The 23,046-nt window shown below is 42.6% G+C and overlaps 1 protein-coding gene across 1 annotated transcript in view; it reads right to left on the bottom strand.

Annotated features, from left to right (window-relative positions):
- LOC126208398 (sodium channel protein Nach-like) overlaps window positions 1–23,046 on the bottom strand; it is a 239,755-nt gene that overhangs the window by 174,875 nt on the left and 41,834 nt on the right. The window contains exon 5 of the mRNA XM_049938887.1: window positions 12,250–12,392. Within this exon, the coding sequence (XP_049794844.1) occupies window positions 12,250–12,392 (143 nt within the window). The remainder of the gene's footprint in view (window positions 1–12,249; window positions 12,393–23,046) is intronic.

Below are 23,046 nucleotides of genomic sequence, written 5' to 3'. Positions count from 1 at the left end.
ATAATATGTATGGATGTAGAAACGTAAGGTAAACCCCGTAACTTTTCACCGCCCTAGTTTCTCTGACAATGAGAAATTAACTGACAGCACGTGTCGAGCACTAAAGTGGAGTGCCTTGTTAGTCACGGTTAAGCTTTGCAGAGGATTCAGTTGTAATTCAGCTACATGACAATTAACAAAATTTTTAACAGCCCAGCGTTTTTTTTCACAGGAAAGTCCGCTCTCTACGCTTCTTTTCGTGCTGTCCATCGAGCCGTTGCTACAACTTTTTAACGGAATGTCGCTGTCCTGATAAAGAATGAAGATGAGACAGTGCTCATCAAAAGGAACGTTGACAATATAGCGTCGCGTCGGGGGCACAACTCACAATCAGTGACCGAAAATGCAAAATCCTAAACATCAGGGGACTCGACAACCAAGGTAAACCGTGGATACGAGTTGTGGTCAGTCACTAAAAGCTAGGAGTCATCTTAGACAGGTGCTCTCTAAAGATGACAACCAAACAACAAAATACAGGAGGCAATTACGGAAAATAATTGGAGCGCCGTTGAACCTAGTTGAAAACATTTGATTCACATAGACTTAAGTAGTCTTCAAAGCATACTATGTCGCGCTTTTCTTTCCAATTCTTAAAATGCATAGCAACCTGATAACTAGCAGATACATATGGAAGGTAAACACACTCAAGCTGTCGTATGATACTCTGGTCAACTCGAGGGAATCTTGTGGGCTGGAACTTGTTCACATCGATAGAAATGCAACGGCGTTGTTCCCCAAGAAAACAATAACACTGCTAAACGAAAGTACAAGCAGTATGACGACACAGGTTTTCCAAACGTGCGCCAAGCCAGTATGCATCCTCCGATCGACATAAAGAAAATTAATTACAAGGTAAAACATATCTGGGAATTCTACCTCAAATTCAGTCATGTAGACGCTGGTCTCCTAAATAGTAACTACCTAACAACAAGAGATTCCCAATGTGAATAGAAAAGGTGAAAAATCTCAACAATATAGAATACAAGCCACTGACTGGGATACTGTGTGGACAAACATACCATCAGATTAGATACATCTGACGTTAAATCCACATGGTAAAAGGTTGTTAACAATATCATTGAGGCAAACAAAACGTTCTACCCGGTAGGACTACGTGACACGGATAAATGCACTCCCTGTGGATCGCTTGCTGCGGTCATTTGCGCAACTGGAGATGGATCAGGAATACACTTGTCCTACTGAGTATACATGCGGTACCAGGGAGAGATTTTGGGCAGTGTTATTCTTTGTCTTTTGAGGGCAGTGCTTTTAGATAGATATTTATTATATATTTTTTTAGAGGCTAACTTATAATTTTTTGTGAATATGTATTTTGGAGTGTTGTTTGGAGGTGGTAAATCGTTCACTTGTGTTTTTGTTACTTACTGTAAGGACAAAGTGAAAGATGAGCAGAAAGGTTAGACTGGTTCGAGACAAGGCAGAAACAATAGATCTAAGGTGATGGAGTAGTTTGATTCTGCTATTGTTTTGGCTGCTGCTACCACTCAAGGTGTTAAAGCTGTGTCCTTTAGTGATTGAGTTAGTAAATCAGTTAGTCAAGTAGAGAGTGTTGAATCCAGTGGTGTTACTGTTGTAACTCAAGACGTTTGTTGTATTAACATGAGAGAAAGTGCAGTTGATTCTGATGTCGTTCTGCCACTTGAGTCTACTAATTATTGTGCTGTATTAACTGATGCATCTGAAACTCATGCTGATTGTCATGTGCAAGTTACAAGAGCAGAGTATTGATACTTCAGTTCCGTAAAATACTTTTGATCAAGGTTACCTCAATATAATGGTGGCAGCTCTAAGTGAAAAATTGGAGGCTAGCGTGATGGGACTTAATGAAAAGTTAAGCGATAAAAAAGAATTGGGTAACAAGGTAAGGGGAAGAATAGCAGCTAGTGCTAGAGAGTTGACTGAGAGAACAGAAGCTAATACAATGAAACAACAAACTAATGTTATTACCTTACAAGGACATATCCACAGCTTAGAGTACAAATTGGAAGCCATTGGTGAAGATGTTGCAGGTAGACAGGAAAGAGCTGCATTCTGATTTTCATGAAAGGATTACTTGTGTTGCAAATAAACTTCCTACTGGAGAGGAAGGTCAGATTAAATTTCAGCAGGTTGTGAATGAAGGGCTATTTCCTGGTTTTAATGGAATAATATGAAAAGTGTAAGACAGATTTATCAGAAGGGTCGGATGTGGTGCGTAGTTAGGAAGTTGTTACGCAGATCCAAGAAAAAATTGAAAATCACACTAAATCGCTACAGGATTTTGAAGAGTTGAAGGTTAATTAATAGAAGGATATGTCAAAGAACAGAGATGATGTTCAGAGGACGATTAAGAAGATCGATGATTTAGCAATTGCTGATGCATAATTAGCTGTTATGCTGAACAGTGTTCATGTGTTACTGTATCTGTATTTGCTGGTTATTCATAAGTAGTTCAAAGAACAGCAGCTGGAGATTAAGAGGAGGACTAAAACATTAGGTCAGGAACCAAACGAGAGGGTTTATAAAACTGGAGAGAAGTTAGGTGAAAGTTTTACTGGTGGTCACTGTTGTAGCAGCAGTTATGAGCTTGATGGTAACTCTGATTCTGGTCATGAAGATTCGTCATATCCTCTGTTTCACTATGAAACACGTTGAACTCATTGCAGCTGTTGTAACTTCAGTTGTGAGATTTTAAATTGTGAAGGTATGTGTGGTTTTCACTATGATCATTTCTGTTTGAAATTTTTAACTTTTCAAAAATACATCAAATAGTAAGTTTGCGTGGTCATCCTCCTCAGCAAGCATAGAAATACTTGTTTTGTAAATAAATAAATAAAGTGGCAACAGGAAAAGGCGATTTTAGTTACAAAACAAGTACATCAAATAGTTGGTTAGAGCAGTTTGAGCTTTTGCTGCCTCCAACTTGGCATGACAGTCATAAAATCAAGTTTGTGTGTGTGGATATTTAGAAGTTAAAACTTTCATTTGTGTGTCCAGTTTAGGTAGGAATTGTGAATGTCATGAGGAGTTTCGTCATTTGTTCTTGTCTGCATATTAGTCTGAGGGAGCACAAAACAGTCAACATGCTACAGTGATGTAGCAAAATTTTCGTTGTTCTAGTTTTACCAATCCTGCTCTATTCTTTGATTTTATTTTTTTAAAAAAATCAGTTTTTGTACAGTCCTTACAATCCTGTTGAGTTGATTCACACTTGTCTTACGAAATTTCCTTCACGTTTGTACCAAATTAACCTTGCTGGTCAATGTAAAGATGATTTGAGGGTTTCCAAAGTTTAATACAAGGGTTGATATATGACAGTGGCGAAGGAAACGGTCGTGTGAGAGTGACAATCAGTTCTCTTACCCAGATCCGAGGCCACAGAGGAATCGAAATTATGATGTGGGTGATATGATTCGAATCATGATAAGTATGGAAATGGTGGGTGGAAACAAGTAAACCAACAATTTTTGAAGAGGCACGGATGGCTGGAGTGATAGACATTTTGATCATAATCGAGGTCGTAGAGTAAATGACAGACATGGTCGCTAGGAGGATAGAGATTCAGGCCTGCACTTTGTGGATGTGTGATAATATGAGCTGCGAAACAATGTGGATATGGAGAGCCTGCAGCCACATAACTGACAACTGCTGTCAGCAGATGATTCAGGTGCTACAAATATGATGTACAACAGCTATGAACAAATGAAATATTTTGAGGATGTGAGGGAATTCCTGCTTATTGAGAGCATGAAAATATAAATTCTTCGGTAGGTCCAGTATATCAAATAAGTATTAATGGAATTATTTTGTGTTGTATTCTGGATACAGACAGCCAGGTGGTCCATATTGAGTGAGACAGTATTTCAGAAGAGTGAAGGTGTAGGTTCATGGCCTATTCTTCCTTTACAGTAGCGTAAGGTGAGAGCAGCAACTATTGAAGAAAATGTACAGTTGAAGAGACAAGATATTGAATTTCATTGTCAGTGTTGTAGGATTTCTATGAATTATGTGACTGTACCGAGGTAAGTTACTGATCCAAATTTAGGGATTGATTTTTTGTCCACACACCAAGTTGAGATGGACCTGGGTTGTAGTGAAGTGAGTCTGAAATGTAATGATGCTACGTTTAAGTTGAGTTTTGATGAGTGCGTGATAAGGGAGAATAGTTCAAAACATCCTGTTAAATTTCTTACCAGATCTCAGCTATCTTTTCATTCAAGGCCTGTTGTGAGTGATGGTAGCGCTCAAGCCTGCTGTCAGTTCTTACTGTAGTGTCGCTATCTGCTTTTAAGTGAAACTTGTAGGAATTTGTAAGGAAGCTGCTATGAAGCATTGCATTAGCCACCACTGGCCGATAAGTGGATTTTGGTGAAATGCAGATTGTAACTACGGTACACAAAAAGATTGCAAGATGGGCTAGCCGTGGTTGGTGAAAGCTCCACTTTACAGAGCTAACAGCCAGAGTGGGCAGGACAATGTCAGCAGGGGTATAAATAGCTGTGAATTTTGAGCCAGATTCATTTGGTGTCCAGCAGCATCATCATGATGTCACAACCATGGGTACACGATGAGACAATTGGGCATTTCCAGCTGCAGCCATGGGCTCAAGACTGGATTGGATGATACACCTCCTGCACTATGCCTCCCCTGTGGACTTGGTGCGACAGTGCTGCTGACCTGCTGTCTGCACCTGCTGTGGCCACAAGCCTGTCAGGGGACAGCGCATTGTATCCCATACGTAGCAGTCTTCCCTCCTCTACATAAAGGATGCGAGCTGGGCCTGAGTCACTTTGGTGTGGGCGTTATACAGCAGAACACAGTCGCAACAGAAAGAAGAAACGCACTGCTGACTTCGAACCCATGGCCTACAGGAAGACTGCTGGCTGCTACCCAGCCTGAGATTAGCGATGCAGGCCACTGATATGTGTATCTCTTCGCCAGAGTGAAAGCCAGCCACCTGTTTGTCACAGACGACATGCCGAGCCAGAGTGGGTTGTGTCTGCCTTACATTTTCAACGACGAGGTGTGTAATTGAAGTCTAATAAAGTACTTCCCTCGAACAAGAGTCTATCACTGGGCCTCACTGCCTCATTGCTACACCCATTCACCCCTGAACTCTTCACTCTGCTCATCTGTTGTTGGTGGTTCCAGAGAACGAGTACGGTATTAAGCTGATTCTAGATTCAAGCAGATAAATATGACTTTTCTACCAGCAATTGTTAGACCACTGACATTGGATGAGTGTTTTCAAAAACTTCAGTCCTGTCTCCTGTTAAGAGAATGTTATTGGCAGATTGAATTGCAGCCCTCATATCAAAAATTTTCAGTATCTTTGTGTCACGATCCTTTTATCAAGAGCGCTTTGGGATGAGTGTTAGTTTGGCTGCATTTTTTAGAGGCTTTAAAAGTGTTCTTCCACTGGATTTGAAAAAGAGATTGATTACTTATCTTGGATATGTGTCAGTTTCTGAGGATAGTTGCGGAAAAAATATGAGGTGTTGGACAGATCGTTGAAGGTGATTAAAGAGTATGGTATGACTGTAAAACCAAAATCACAGAGTTTGGTCACACTCAAGCGAAATTTCTTGGACATATAGTGACTGCACCAGGGATTTTAACTGATCCAGATCTGATTGAGGTTTTGTTCAATTTCCATGTTCCCACAACCAGGAAAGAGATTTGTGCATTCCTGGGTAAGCTAATTGTTAAAAAATATCTCATCGCATCTGTCAATGGATTCCTGCGAATTGGTGGGCAGCACTACGTGGTCGTTTTCAGACTGTGAACGGCATATAAACTTCCATCACCGTAAACACCGATAAATGCAACAAGATAAATTATGGAGACGCACTTGGTTAAAGTCACAGAAAAACCACTGCGGCATCAGTGATGGAAAAAGATCTAAATTTTGTGTCCACTTCAAAGAATGTGCCCATCAAAGATTTTATCAGCGTTGTTGAGCAGGGTATCTTGAAACTTGCCAGTGAGACTTCTGAAGAAATGAGGAGAGAGACTTGCAAGACCATAACTAGGATGTCTGCATCCAAGCAGAATGTCACCACTGAGGGTAGAAAAGCGCTCCAATCTTTGAGAGGGAACACAGAAATGGTAATTTTACCTGCAGACAAAAGGAACACAACTGTTCTTCTACCTGCAACGTTTTACTTTGGCAATATGATGGCTTTACTGCAGGAATCAGTGTGTCGTCAGCTCAAGGATGATACAACAGATGCAGTACAATGGAACACATCTGCCCTCCTAAATACTCCAACCAATTTCCTGACCGTACGAGAAGAGCTTAAGAGTACGAGCACCAGTTCCACCATGACCTTATGGCCTGCCAAAGATACCCTAAATAAGGTGTTCTGCTTCGTCTCATTGTGAGCAACATAGGAGCCCCAATACACTACCTACAAAAATATTTGGCTTCTTGTTTGAGAACTTCAGTAGGGAAATGCGAACACCATATTCTAAATTCAGAAGATTTTATGCTGCGACTGGAAAACTTGTGCCACGAACCAATCGATGTATTAATGACTTCCGATGTTTCTTTGTTCCAATGACTACCACTGATGGATTCACCACAATTCTTAGGAGCTAAACTTAGAGGAGATATATTAGAAATTTTCATACATGTGCTTACTTCGACGTATTTTTTATGCAGCACCCAATATTTTGAGCGAAAAGAAAATGCTCTTATATGTAGCCCTCTATCTCCCATACTAGCTAATATTTTTATGGAAGACATCGAGGACAAAGCAACTCAGTCGGTGGTTTTCAAACCTATATGCTTTTGGAGGTAAGTGGATGATACTTTCGTGGTGTATCCACATCGGACAGCAACGCATCCTTCATTTTTCAAACATCTTAACTTCCTGCATCGGAGCATCTGTTTCACGATGGAAGTGGTGGAAAATGGATATCGCCTGTTTCTGGACGCCATGGTTCATAGAAAAGAAGATGGCTCCTTGAGTCAGTGAGTTTCATAAACTTGCACACACTGGCCTATATCTATAAGCTATGAGCTCTCATCACCTAGACCAAAGCAGTGCTGTATTATGGAATCTGATTCATAGAGCTAGAGATATCTCATTTCCAGATAGCTTATTAACAGCGTTTAGTCAACTCTGGTCTGTGTTTGTTTGGAATGGGTACTCCGCTAAAAATGTTCGCAGTGTATTTTTTTTTTGTTTTGTTTCTTTACATATACATTTCACATTGTAAGACATTTCCAGGGGCAGATGTGGGCTCTGACCACAATTTGCTGGTTATGAGTTGTACATTAAAACCGAAGAAATTGCAAAAAGGTAGGAATTTAAGCAGATGAGACCTGGATAAACTGAAAGCACCAGAGGCTCCAGAGACTTTCAGAGAGAGCATTAGTGAACGACTGTCAAATACAGGGGACAGAAAGACAGTAGAAGAAGAATGGGCAGCTTTCAGAGATGAAATAGTGAAGGCTACAGAGGATCAAGTAGGTAAAAGGACGAGGGCTTGTAGAAATCCTTGTGTAACAGAAGAGGTATTGAATTTAAATGATAAAAGGAGAAAATATAAAAATGCAGTAAATGAAGTAGGCGAAAAGGAATACAAACGTCTCAACAATGAGATCGAAAGGAAGCGCAAAATGGCTAAACAAGGATGCCTGGAGGACAGTTGTAAGGATATAGAGGTATATAACTCTAGGGGTAAGATAGATACTGCTTACAGGAACATTAAAGAGACCTTTGGAGAAAAGAAAACCACCTATATGAATATCAAGAGCTCAGGTGGAAAACCAGTCCTAAGCAAAGAGGGGAAAACAGAAAGGTGGAAGTAGTATATAGAGGGTCTACACAAGAGCGATGTACCTGAGGACAATATTACGGAAATGGAAGAGGAAATAGATGAGGATGAGCTGGGAAATATAATACTGAGTGACGAATTTGACAGAGCACTGAAAGACTTAAGTCAAAAAAAGGCATTAGGAGTAGACGACAGTCCATTAGAACTACTGATGGCCTAGAGAGAGCCCTCATGACAAAACTCTACCATCTGGAGAGCAAGATGTATGAGACAGGCGAAATACCCTCAGACTTCAAGAACAATATAATAATTCCAATCCCCAATAAAACTGGTGTCGACTGGTGTGAAAATTACCGAACTATCAGTTTAATAAGTCATGGTTGCAAAATACTAACATGAATTCTTTACAGACGAATGGACCTCGGGGAAGATCAGTCTGGATTCCGTAGAAATGTTGGAATACGCGAGGCAATACTGACTTTAACACTCATCTTAGAAGATAGATTAAGGGAAGGAAACCTACCTTTCTAGCATTTGTAAATTTAGAGAAAGCTTTTGTCAATTTTGCCTGAAATTCTTCCAAATTCTGAAGGCGGTAGGAGAAAAATACAGGGAGTGAAAGATTATTTACAACTTGTACAGAAACCAAATGGCAGTTATGAGAGTCGAGGGCATGAAAGGGAAGCAGTGGTTGAGAAGAGAGTAAGTAACGTCTCTGATGTTATTCAATTTGTATATTGAGCAAGCAGTAAAGAAAACAAAAGAAAAATTTGGAGTAGGAATTAAAATCTATGGAGCAGAAATCGAAAGTCTGAGGTTTGCCGATGGCATTGTAATTCTTTCAGAGAGAGCAAAGGACCTGGAAGAGCAGTTGAACAGAATGGACAGTGTCTTGAAAGGAGGATATAAGATGAACATCAACGTAAGCAAAACGAGGGTAATGGATCCTAGTCGAATTGAAATCAAGTGATGCTGAGGGAATTACAATAGGAAATGAGATACCTAAAGTAGTAGATGAGGTTTGCTATTTGGGGAAGTAGAGAGGATATAAAATGTAAACTGGCTTTGGTAAGGAAAGCGTTTCTGAAGAAGAGGAATTTGTTAACATCGAGTATAGATTTAAGTGCCAGGAAGTCTTTTCTGAAAGTATTTGTATGGAGCGTAGCCACGTATGGAAGTGAAACATTGACTATAAATAGTTTAGATAAGAAGAGAATAGAAGCTACAGAAGAATGCTGAAGATTAGATGGTTAGATCATGTAACTAATGAGAAGATATTGAATAGAATTCGGGAGAAGAGGAATTTGTGGCACAAACTAACTAAAAGATGGGATCATTTGGTAGGACACGTTCTGAGGTATCAAGGGATCACCAATTTAGTATTGGAGGAAAGCGTGGAGGGTAAAAATCTTGGAGGGAGACCAAGAGATGAATACACTAAGCAGATTCAGAAGAATGTAGGTTGCAGTAGTTACTCGGAGATGAAGAAGCTTGCGCAGGTTAGAGTAGCATGGAGAGCTGCATCAAATCAGTCTTTGAATTGAAGAGCACAACAACTTGTGGTCTCCTATGATCCAGTTCAGTGCCCGATTCATGACATCACATGACAGGCCCTCCTTATAGGCGATATCATCAGTCCCATCAGCCGTATCATCAGCCTAATAAATGATACCATCAAGCTATGCCCCCCCCCCCCACCTCCCTCAGTAGTCCTTTCCAATCCATTCCTCTTCCCCTTTCTTCAGCCGATCAGAATCCAAGATAGCGTTACTTGCCCAGTTATCCTTTGTGCGTCCCCCTCTATAACCACTCTCAGTGAAGTATTACAGACAGACAAAAAATGGCACCAAGTTCAAAGGTATGCAACAGAAAATTTTGTAACCATCACTTGAATAGGCACTGTGGTCAAAGATATAAAAAGTGTTTCCATAAACCTGCGCTTGAAAGTCAAAGACAGTTGTGTAAAATTTTCATACACATACACATGTGTGTATTTAATCAGTATAATATTAAAATGATACTATCAGTTGCATAAAAATTGTGTCAAGTTCAAAGATATACATTATTTCTGTAACCTTTCTCTTAAAAGTCAACAATATTTCTGTAAGATATTTGCCTTCGAATTGCGCGCGCACACACACACACACACACACACACACACACACACACACACACACAACTTCACATGACTGGTGAAAGCTAACTGTGGCAGATGGAGGAAGGAGAGCAATGTGATTCTTTGAACAGCAGCTTTGTCAGGTCTGGACTTGTCTGATTTCGCAAAAACCAGACATAGAACAGTGACAAATTGTCCTCCATATTGCAGTAAATCTGTGATAAAATACCTACCTCACAGTGATATTTTAACAAATTACCTTCCAAGTTACAACAAAATTATAAAAAATTGTCCATGTTACAGTGATATTGCGACAAGTTGCTCTCGATACTACAGTGAAACTGTAACATGGACCTGTAAGTATTTAAGTGCCTGTGTAGATGAATTTTATTTTGTTCTTACATCGTAATACCATGACATGTCCAAAAGCTTTCTAAAAGGGATTTACAGGTGAATAAAACTGCTGCTACTACTACTACTACTACTACTACTACAGACATCCAAGGATGCTTCATTTCTGAATTAACCAACTAACAGGAAAAATTATGACTCGCAGGAACAGAGGCAATATTCAGCCATTTGTTGACATTGTGTTAGCATCAGGCAAAGTTGACTCAGGGCTCAAAATTATTTATATCCTGTTGCTTGAGTTTATCTACGGCGATAAATTTTCTTACAATTAGGGCGATGCTAGTAGCAAAACTTATGATTTTCATTTAGTTTTCTGGGAAATACATCCTACTACATCGAAAGCTGTCTGCATGTCTGAAAGCTGCTGTTAAGTTTGTGGTTTTAATGCTGCACGTGTTACACGTTATCTCGCCTCACTTGTGTAAAATGCACGAACGTTCATACAGCCACGTGAAACCGTCAGAAAAGTTCTTCTTCGGCATGTTGTTCAACTTGTGTGTCGCATTGGCTTGAATATCACTTATATCATCAAAGCCTTCATTTAACTTCCTGTACCTTGTCATTTTGTGGGTGGTCCGTTTGTATTGATAACACCATATCTCGTCACCAGTAATGATTGTTTGCCAGAAAAGAATTGTCAATTTTTTTTCATTTCAATCAAGTCGCAGCAGGCATCTATGCATCTTTGTTTTCATTCAGGAGCCGAGGTGTGTGAGAAGAACTCTGCATACATTTGTATCTTTTTTTAAAAATTCTGGATAATGTCTTGAACACTTAATTGTGATTTGTGATACAACAACGTTAACACACTGAAGTTTCATGTCCGCTACTTAACGCTGCCTGCTCACAACTGACTGGTCGACGCACGTCTGTTATTTACAGTTTTCAGTTCAAGCTGTCACCGTATTTCCTGTGCTAAAGTCACTTCAGGCGAGGAATAAAGTCAGTATTAGAAACGTTTGGATGGACAGTGTATAAGAGTAACCAACTCTCGAATCTTTCACAATGTAATAATTTACAGAAAATAAACTTGTAGTATACACTCACCATTGTGAGTAGCGCATTTACCGCTACAGCTGTGAAAATAGAGCCTTAGACGATGGCTATGTTAGTGTGTCAATAAGTGGAATTGTGCTTCTTTCTGTCGTTTCTGGGAAATCAGTCTCCCTGTTCTTCTTCTTTCTTTTTTTTTTCTTTTTAAGGAAAGGTTTTTCCCCTTCCTTTCTTGCATTACAGAACATCCTCTGTTTTGCCAGCTCTATATGCGGCTCATTAGCCATTTCAGATTTGTAACTGACACAGTCAGCCCGTGGATGTATGCCTTTCCTCTCCGGAATTTTCTACGCAGTTAGACCTGTGAACATGGGAAGCTCTATCACAAGCAACTGCGTTGAAAGCAGTAAAATTCTTTTTCAATTTTAAATGGCCAACATTTGCACTCTAATTTATTCTCCGAAAGTTGGCTAGGAAATTTCGAAATTTATGGATGTAAAAATATGAACGCTTTTCGTAAAATGCTTATCTTTGGGGAAGGGATGTCATACCCTCAAAAACTCACGCACCACCCACCCCGTTGGACCGCGCCTGAACACCCAACTACACGCAACAAGTGCCATCAATAGCCCAAGACTGATTTGCCAGTATACCTCGTGTATACATATATGATACAGGAATGTTTCCAGTAACCCATCAACCTATAACTGCTCTCACAGTGTCACCAACAGCCAATCATTCACTGTATCACCGTCATATCTACCAGTAAAATCTTCAGAGTATACGCAATGACATTAGGTCTAGGTATAATGAACCACTCCGGTGAAGCAGTGTCAGCTAGACAACATAGTAGCAGTGACCAGTTTAGGTGCAGGAGCTTCGGACAGAAGGGCTTCAGTACTGACCCGAAGTGGTCCCTCGTGCGCCGGTAGTTGAAGATGCAGCAGTAGCCGTCGCACGTCTTGCGCAGCTTGAACAGCTCCCCGCAGGGCCGCGTGTGGCCCAGCCAGCTGCAGCGCACCATCATCTGCTCGCACTTCGGCGTCAACTGCAAGCAAGCGCCACCTCTGTAATTCTGTAGTAGTAGATGTGATGTGACTATGCTACATTCTACACGTCATCTGGCACCAGAGCTGGCCGCATAAGTGTTTGGTCTAACAGCTACTACAACAATGTTGAAAGTAAGTAGCTCTGATTAACATGTACCTTGGATGTCGAATTGTCATTAATTTTCGCTACTGAGAAAAATTCACTCGACAGCAATATGACAGTGAGTCGAATATGCATTGTGGTGTTGTATAAAACAGAGCTGTACGCTCCATTCTAAAAGCATTTTAATGAATGCAACTCTACTGATGAGTCAAAACATTATGACCACCGCCCATTACTGGACTGAAAGCTGCCTAGTGGTAAAAGCGGGACGTGACGCGGTAAGGAAAGTGGGTAAGCGGATCAGAGGCTAATGGGGAACCTTTCTTGCAACGATACTGCCCGCAAACGGGGAAATCCACTGACGTAAAAGTCTTTGACAAATGACAGATTTCAAACTTCCTGGCAGATGAAAAGTGTGTGCCGGACCGAGACTCGAACTCGGGACTCGAACTCGGGATTCAGTAGGTAGAGCAATGGTTCTGAAAGTAAATGGTCCCAAGTTTGAGTCTCGGTCCGGCACACAGTTTTAATCTGTCAGTAAGTCTCAGATTATCGCACACTGCGCTGCAGAGTGAAAATTTCATTCTGAAATGGCAGATTGTTATGGCCTGTCGCCTGGGAAAGCCACCTCGGAAACAGCGGCCTGCTCGGATGTTCGCGTGATATTGGGGTTCGTACGCCGTGAAACTATGGAAAGAGGTCAAAGGACGGTGAAACCAAGAACAGGCGACAAAGCCTGGTGTACGTCCACGTCTCAAAACAGAAAGTGTAGGTTGAAGGCTTCGCCACTCTGTAAAGCAGGGGGCTCCAAACGTCTTAGACTAATTCCACGCTGCATCTTTCACAAAGTCCCATGTGCCACGACCCATTTACAGTCTGTGTAAGTTTTCTTGAGAACTGATAACATAGTACTGCTCGGAACTCTTCCGTAAAATTCAGAAGTTTTCGTGACGCTCACCACTGTCGCCAACCTTTACAAGCTGACACTGAGTGGCACTGCACTAGTCATTACGCAGTGAACTACATACGTTTGAACTCAAGATGTGGCCTTAATTTCATTTCAAATACATTGCTACAAATAAATATTACTCGTGAAGGTCGCTCTAACGCGCTTTCAATAATGTTATTTTCTGATATTTTATTATCACAATGAATTTTGGCAGCATGCTGCCACCATCAGGTGCATTATACAGTTACTTACACATCAGCTGACAGGTTATGTACATTAACTCATCTTCACTACAGATGTATATTACTGTGTTTGAAATTGTAAATAGTTTAGCTTAGATTTTATAACTCTCTGGAAAGATGTTAACAGTCTTCGAAATTGTAAGTAGTTTATCTTAGATTTTAAAACCCTTTGGAAACATGTAAATAGATGTTTGTGGAAATGTTAAGTTGTGATGCACGTGTTACTGTGCTCTGTGTGCCAGAAAATGAAATAGCCTACACAAATGTGAGTAAAGGTATTAATACATTATCTAATCATGCTATTCACATAATGTACACACTGTAACAGATTTATCCTTCCACACAGGTTTATTTTTCGATTCTTAACCCCACTGGCACACATAGCTAATGTTCATAACCTATCAGCTGATGTACAAGTAACTGTATAATGCACCTCATGATGGCAACATGCTGCTGAAATGCATTGTGCTAATGAAATATTAGTAAAAAGTGATTGCAGCAATATAAATAATTCCTCATAATCTTATAATACAGTCGCAGACCTCAAACAAGGTCCATATAACATAGATATATTTAAATGTTATTTTCGTGCGTCATTAACATCAGAGCAAGTGATCAGCTGCATATGGTATCAACACTGCGGAATATCTTCCCACTGCAACATTAGTTCCGTACGTTCCATACGGGCACTGCAGACATGGACTGCAGAAAAGTTTGACTGACTACAGTTCATAACGCCAACATACTGTAGTGTTGAATTAGGCAGAAATTTTCGTTTCAGAACTAGAGAGTAATTGAGATCTATGGCATAGGGAGTGGGGGTGAACTTCACTCCGCATTTTCTGTCGGCACCTACGGGCATGTGTCTAGGTCGTTTCATTGCTGAAGTGATAGCTGCGCTTTACGTATTGTTACGACTTCTGCTGACAATGCTAAATGTATAGTAGTGACATCTCCAGGAGAGTAGAGAAGTGCAGTAGCACAGCACCGTCTTGTGGGTGGCGACAAAATGTGTGATACGAAAAGCACAATATAATGAGACTAGCGGGTTTTGTGACTAAAGTTTCTTAGTGAAGATACAGTGTGTTAATAGCTAGTATTTAATTAACATTGCTTGAAAGCTAAATCCAGCGCACCTCTTTACTCAGAATCCTTACTCTTCATACTAATACACTCCTGGAAATGGAAAAAAGAACACATTGACACCGGTTTGTCAGACCCACCATACTTGCTCCGGACACTGCGAGAGGGCTGTACAAGCAATGATCACACGCACGGCACAGCGGACACACCAGGAACCGCGGTGTTGGCCGTCGAATGGCGCTAGCTGCGCAGCATTTGTGCACCGCCGCCGTCAGTGTCAGCCAGTTTGCCGTGGCATACGGAGCTCCATCGCAGTCTTTAACACTGGTAGCATGCCGCGACAGCGTGGACGTGAACCGTATGTGCAGTTGACGGACTTTGAGCGAGGGCGTATAGTGGGCATGCGGGAGGCCGGGTGGACGTACCGCCGAATTGCTCAACACGTGGGGCGTGAGGTCTCCACAGTACATCGATGTTGTCGCCAGTGGTCGGCGGAAGGTGCACGTGCCCGTCGACCTGGGACCGGACCGCAGCGACGCACGGATGCACGCCAAGACCGTAGGATCCTACGCAGTGCCGTAGGGGACCGCACCGCCACTTCCCAGCAAATTAGGGACACTGTTGCTCCTGGGGTATCGGCGAGGACCATTCGCAACCGTCTCCATGAAGCTGGGCTACGGTCCCGCACACCGTTAGGCCGTCTTCCGCTCACGCCCCAACATCGTGCAGCCCGCCTCCAGTGGTGTCGCGACAGGCGTGAATGGAGGGAAGAATGGAGACGTGTCGTCTTCAGCGATGAGAGTCGCTTCTGCCTTGGTGCCAATGATGGTCGTATGCGTGTTTGGCGCCGTGCAGGTGAGCGCCACAATCAGGACTGCATACGACCGAGGCACACAGGGCCAACACCCGGCATCATGGTGTGGGGAGCGATCTCCTACACTGGCCGTACACCACTGGTGATCGTCGAGGGGACACTGAATAGTGCACGGTACATCCAAACCGTCATCGAACCCATCGTTCTACCATTCCTAGACCGACAAGGGAACTTGCTGTTCCAACAGGACAATGCACGTCCGCATGTATCCCGTGCCACCCAACGTGCTCTAGAAGGTGTAAGTCAACTACCCTGGCCAGCAAGATCTCCGGATTTGTCCCCCATTGAGCATGTTTGGGACTGGATGAAGCGTCGTCTCACGCGGTCTGCACGTCCAGCACGAACGCTGGTCCAACTGAGGCGCCAGGTGGAAATGGCATGGCAAGCCGTTCCACAGGACTACATCCAGCATCTCTACGATCGTCTCCATGGGAGAATAGCAGCCTGCATTGCTGCGAAAGGTGGATATACACTGTACTAGTGCCGACATTGTGCATGCTCTGTTGCCTGTGTCTATGTGCCTGTGGTTCTGTCAGTGTGATCATGTGATGTATCTGACCCCAGGAATGTGTCAATAAAGTTTCCCCTTCCTGGGACAATGAATTCACGGTGTTCTTATTTCAATTTCCAGGAGTGTAGTTGGCATCATTTTTATTTGGAGTTACATCTTTTGTGTGAATTTGTGTAAATTTGGAAAAGAAACGGAAGACAGATAGTGAGTGCAGAGATTTTAATACCAGTGAGGACATCAATATTTCGTGGTTGAGTCAAGGAATACGGCAATGTGTATAGTTTGCAATGAAATAATATCTCTGAAAGGACAAAATGCAAAACTTCTTAAAGAAACTAAACATTACCAGAGTTATTTTAAATTTACCGGAAGGCAGCGGTTATTAATATATGCGTCTTTGAAACGGGGATTGAAATCTCATCAAATGTTGTTTCAGGAAGTAAATGCTGAAGAAGAAGCCGCAAATCACGCTTGTTTCCGCGTGGATCATTCAACAGCAAAACGTGGAAAATCCTTTACCGACGGCGAATTAATATTGCATCAGTTGAAGAAATGAAACCAGAAAAAGGTAATTTATTTGAAAACATTAGTTTGTCAGCAAACACTGTGGCTCAAAGAGTAAGTGATGTTGCTTGAAAATATATTAACTCAGTTGTCTGAGAAAATTCGACACTTAGAGTGGTTCTCTTTGGCTCTGAATGAGTCAACAGATGTTTCAGGTACTGCACAGGTATTCATTTTTTATTCGAGGGATAGACAGAAATTGAAGTGTATGAAGGGCTTTTTGAGGTTCCTGGTGTACGATTGCAATTGCTATGTGATCATCGAGAACAGACCGTGGATAATTGGAAACGTGTCGCCAGATCGTAAGAGTCACGTTTCTTGTTATATCAAATCGACAGTCATGTCTGCATGCGCCATCATCGAGATTAACAGCTGCTCAAAACACGCACTGCCATGGCAAAACAATGCTGTACCGAATATAGACCCACGCTTCCGTGGAACGTGTGGTAGTAAAAATTGCGAACCCCCTGCAACCCTCCACGTTTGAGGTTTTCCGCAATAGCGATGGCGTCTTCCATTAGCATAACTGTCCACATCACGAGGCCAGAATTTTACTGCAATGACTTGAAGAGCATAATAGTGATGCCTTGGTCACCTCGTCGGAGTTTCGAGTCTTCCCTCGGGCAAGGGTGTGTGCGTCGTCCTTAGCATAAGCTGTGTTAAGTTTGATTAAGTGGTTTGTAAGCTTAGGGACCAATGACCTCAGCAGTTTGATCCCATAAGACCTTACCACTAATTTACAATTTTTTCCCCTTGGTCACCAGATTCCTCTGATATGAAACCGATGGACAACGTCCGGGGCGCTGTCAGACCCCAACACTGCGTTCACAGATCACTGGCCCGTGATTTATGGCAATTGTGTGACCTTTGAGTAGGCATCTGGTATCACATACCTCCACAAACCTACCAAGGACTTGTCGAACTGATGCCACTTAAAATCGTTGCTGCAGCCTGTTCCAAAGCTGGACCAATGCACCATTAGAAATGTGGTCATGATGTTTAGATTCATCAGAGTACGTGAACACTGTACAGTATCTGCTACTAGCTTGAGCTCTTCTTTATTGGGGGCCACAGGCATCCAGAAATTTCTGACATTTTTGTGATTTGATGGTAATCATGTCCACTATGGCGGTTTCGGTTTTGGAACCATTTTTAAGTTTAGTATGTCATCTCTCACCACATGTCAAACGTGTCAGGCGGATACCTGCATATACATATCGTCTTCGGACATACACCATCTGATACTTTTCCATCATATTCGGTACTAATCTCAACAAACCAAAGTACGGTAGTATACACGAACATGCCCAAACAAGAAACTAAAGTGTGACTAGCTGATCTTCTATATAAGGTTCGAGCGACTCTTCAGCACAATTATATTTCTGCAATAATATTCGTGAAATTCTTCTTTCATACGAAGCTATAGGTATTTTTCCTCTCTAATATTTACGTATCACAACCATGTTTTACGCAATTCAAACAAACTATGGATTTCAAATAAACTAAAACTATGATGGAACATCATTTTAGTTACTAAGAATGGAATTTCTGCACATTGTTTCACAAATTTTAAAGATGTTGTGTTTGGTAAGCATCCTGAAAAAATGAGCATGTCTCCATTGTTAAGTTATTTGCCAAATTCAAGAAATATAATTATATTTAAGTGCGTTCCTACGATACTATAGAAAATAATTGTAACGCAACCTTCCACTTTCTGGACCACCATATTTCCACGGGGCTATCTGAGAATGTTGAAAACACTGTAGTCATCACCCCTGAGGTAAGCGGCTCGTGGTCTAGTGGCTGGCGTTGCCACCATTGGATCACGGGGTCTTGGGTTCGATGCCTGGCCGGGTGGGGGATTTTCTCTGCCCAGTGACTGGATGTTTGTGTTGTCCTCATCATTTCATCATCATCATCATCATTCGTGACAGTGAGTAGACTGGACTGTGAAAAAAAACTGGACTGTGTAAAAATTGGGACTTTGTACGGGCGCTCATGACTGCGCAGTTGAGCGCCCCACAAACCAAACATCATTATCAGCCACCCTAAATAAGGAATAAGGACGTATAAGATGGCCAGACAGTCGCAAATATTTTGGGGGTTTGGTTAAATAGAAATGTTATTTGATACATACCAGCCACGTGTTTCAAACATGTCCAAGGTAAGTTCCACAGTGACTACTGGCAACGAAGTCCGTTTTCCAGGACACAAACAGTTTAATCCTCAATTTCTGTAAAGGTTGCTGACAGGGTCAGCCTTCATGTACTGTGCTGAGTGAACCAGCTATATGCGCCATCGCGGCTACCGATAGGGAACGTGGAGTCACATGTGTGGTTGCTGGAGCGTCTTGGAAGACAAGGCGCAACACAAGCACCCTCTTGAACTTCAGTTCCTGGCCAGAGCGGTCAGAGGTCGGCGGGGGAGTGGAGTGGGGGGGGGGTCACTAGGACTGGCCGCCAGCCACACCTATAACGGGTGTTCGTCTGTTGCCCTAGCCAGCATATTTTCGAGGTCTCTCACCCACTGAAACCATTGGCCATGGGTTGCTAAGAGACTGACACCCAACCAGTTACCAGCCACTACCAGCGATATTACGGCACAGAGTTGAAGCAGCATGAAATATCGTATCGGATCTCGTTTTGTCCAGCTCGACGTGGCACCAGCTCAACAAGTCGTTACAAATTCCCTGCAGAAATACTGAGCCATGCTGTCTCTAAGGCTGTCCATAATTGCGAAAGTGTGCCGGTGCCGGATTTCCAAACTACGTCCCGTAAATGTTCGATGAGAGTCAATTCGGGCGTTCTGGGTGGCCAAACCATTCGCTCGAGTTATCCAGAATGTTCTTCAAACCGAACGCGAACATTCGTGGCTCGGTGTCATTGCACATTGTCACCCATAAAAATTCCAACATTGTTTGGCAAATTAAACATTTTTTTCAACCGAAATTGGTCGAGAAGAAAAAGGTGTTGCATTAAACTGAAGTGACAAAAGTCATGTGATAGCGATATGCACATATACAGGTTACGGTTTTATCGCGTACATAAGGTATAGAAGGGCAGTGCATTAACGGAGCTGTCATTTGTACTGAGGTAATCCATACGAAAAGGTTTCCGACGTGAATGGCTGAAAATGCTCTCCAAGTAGCCGAACATCCAGAGGACCCAGTCAATTCCATGTAAACACAGCCCACGCCATTATGGAGCCACCATCAGCTTGTGTAGTGCCGTGTTGACAACCTGGGTTCCTGGCTTCGTAGAGTCTGCGCCACACTAGAACCCTTCCATCAGCTCTTACCAATTCAAATCGGGACTCATCTCACCAGGCCACGGTTTCCCATACGTCTAGCGTCCAACCGACACGTCACGAGCCCAGTAGAGGCGATACAGACGATGTCGTACCGTTAGCAAAGGCACTCGCGTCGGTCATCCGCTGCCATAGCATAATAACGCCAAATTTCACCGCATTGTCCTAAGCGAAACACCCGTCGTACGTCTCACATTGATTTCTACAATTATTACACACAGTACTGCTTGTCTGTCAGCACTGGCAATTCTACGCAAGCGTCGCTGCTCTCGGTTGTTACGTGTAGGTCGTCGGCCACTGCGTTGTCCGCAGTGACCGGCGATGCCTGAAATTTGGCAACCTCGGCACACTTTTCGGCACTGTGGATCGCAGAATATTCAATTCCTGACGATTTCCGTAATGGAATGTCCCATGCGTCTAGCTCCAACTACTATTCCGTGTTCAAAAGCAGCTAATTCCCGTCGTGCGGTCGTAATCACGTCGGAAACCTTTTCGCATGGATTAACTTAGTACAAATGACAGCTCCGTTAATACACTGCCCTTTTATACCTTATGTACGCGATACTACCGCAACCTGTATATGTGCATGTCGCTGTCACATGACTTTTGTCACTTCAGTTTAATGCAACACCTTTTTCTTTCTCGACTGATTTCGGTTGAAAAAAATGTTGAATTTATTGTGAGGCATCGTGGAATATTGCCACTTCAGCCCTCACACTATCTTAAATTTCAGATAGGTGGCCGCGCGATATGGACCCTTCAAAATGGCTTCTGAGATACTGCTGACACACTAGTCCTCCAATTGGGTAGTAAAAGGTATGTTCCCGCTGGGTTCCCCGACTTATTACAGCCCGGATCTCACATCTTCCGACTTTCATCTATTTGGCTGAATAAAGAATACACCTCAGGGGAAGCAGTAAGTGAATGATGGGGAAGTTATTGATGCAGCAAGACATTGGCTCTGACATCGACCAATGGAGTGTACCAAGAGGAAAACAACCTACTTCCAGAAAAAAAGAAACTTGGTTGCAGTATTTATTGAAGATATCACTTAGGCTATGTCACTCTGAAGTTGAGGAACGTCAGTCTACAGACTTCGTAAACTAGCTCATTTACGATGCTTCACCGATCAGACAAGTTTCTGACCTCTTCGTCACCCCTTAAAAGTTTCAGCTGTCAGGCTAGTTGATCTGGTAGAAAACAGACTGTATGGAAATCTCTGCGCCCGGCTGCTAGTAACCACTTCAGCTGAATCGGCCTAGGAATAGATCTCCTTCCAAACCAGTTCGACAGCGAGGTGTAGCACCAGAAACAAGCCACGTTAAGCCCCTTCTACACGAGCTACTTCGTTGTCTCGACGAACAATGGGTGGGAAGAGAGTCAATTGCAGCAATCCTGACCTTATATTCCTGTACCGTATTTCGCCTGTCACGATTGGTTATTTTTGTTTACACGTCAGCGCCAGAATTCCTTATATTGAGAGTGCTGTCCGCTGTGCGATTTGGCAGTTGAAGAGTGTATATGAGATTTTGAGGGACTATTCTTCACAGAAAAGTTGAAGTACAGTAACAGAATTAACGAAGGAATGATAAGAAGACTTAATCAAAAACCAAAGTGAAAGCTGCATTTTAAACTCACTGCACGGCTGAGAACTGAAGGAATGTGAAGAGCGTCCTCGGGAATTTTTATAACACTAACATATCTTTGCTCGAGAAAATAGCTACATTAAAAAACACATCAAACAATCCACAGAATGGGAGCATCGCCGTATAGTACACGAGGTACAATGTAACACCTCCATTCAGAGCAAGTGAACGACTCCCTGCGACTTTCTGTGTCATCCTGCTCCATTGGTCAGAGACTCATAAGCCAGATTAAGGAACTATCCCACTTGTAGACACCATTAACACCACAACATAAAAGGGCTGTCTCTGGAGTGATTCAGTTACCGAAAGCAAGAACTGTTCATGAATGGCGTCGCATTGTATTCTGTGACGAATCATAGGTTTGATTTACCTCGGATGACCATCGCCTGCGAGTATGGAGTTGATTTGTGGGGAGCTCCCTTTCTTCCAATGTTTGAAGAGCCACAACGGTGTTACTCCTGGAGTCACGGCGTCAGGAACCAGTGGGTATGACTGGAGTTCACAACTGGTAGTGATTGAGAGGACTCCGACGGCACAACGATACGTCATGGACATCCTGTGACCTCATATGTTTCCAAGCTAGATGGCACAGTTGCTAGCACACTGGACTCGCATTCGGGAGTACTAAGGTTGAAGTTCCCGTCCGCCCATCCAGATTTAGATTTTCCGTGATTTCTTTCAATCTCTCCAAGCGAATGCCGGGATGGTTACTTTGAAAAGGGTATGGTCATAATCCTTCTCCATCCTTTCATAATACGAGATTGTTTTCCGTCTCTAATGACGTCGCTGTCATCAGGACGTTAAAATTAGTCTTCCTTCCATCCTTCGTTCCTCACTACCTTCCTTCCTTCCTTCCTCATGTCACAGTATTGCAGTGTCACTTTTTCAACAGGGCAGCACTCGCCCCTGAGTGGCATATTTAGCTATGAATCGTCTGTTTAATATCAAGCTACACTCGTGGCGAGCGAGATCCCTAGATCTGTCCCTGATAGAACATATGTCGGACCGGCTGATATTCCAACTCTGTCCCCGTCCCAGTATCCAAGCTATCAAGAACATTTTTGGACCATACTGCCTTAGAAGGTAACATAACGGCTTTATGAAAGCCTTCCTAACTGAATTGGTGCACCCATTCGGGCCGGAGGGATGCAGCCTCGTACTGGTGCGTGGACTTATAGTGTCAAGCCTTTTGTAAATTTGACTCGATTTTGTAGTCACTGTAATAATACCACACATCCTCTCAAACCACAACTTTTCATTTCGTTCCCCCTCCCCTTCCGGGTCCTGCACTTTTTTTGTCAGGTACTGATAAATTAGACTCCATGAGTTGTTCAGGATTTCCTTGGGGATTGCCACCTTACCGTTGGCGAGGAAG

Source organism: Schistocerca nitens, chromosome 1 (genome assembly GCF_023898315.1).
Source record: "Schistocerca nitens isolate TAMUIC-IGC-003100 chromosome 1, iqSchNite1.1, whole genome shotgun sequence".
Classification (NCBI taxonomy): Eukaryota; Metazoa; Arthropoda; class Insecta; order Orthoptera; family Acrididae; genus Schistocerca; species Schistocerca nitens.
This window is presented reverse-complemented; position numbering and strand designations above follow the sequence as displayed.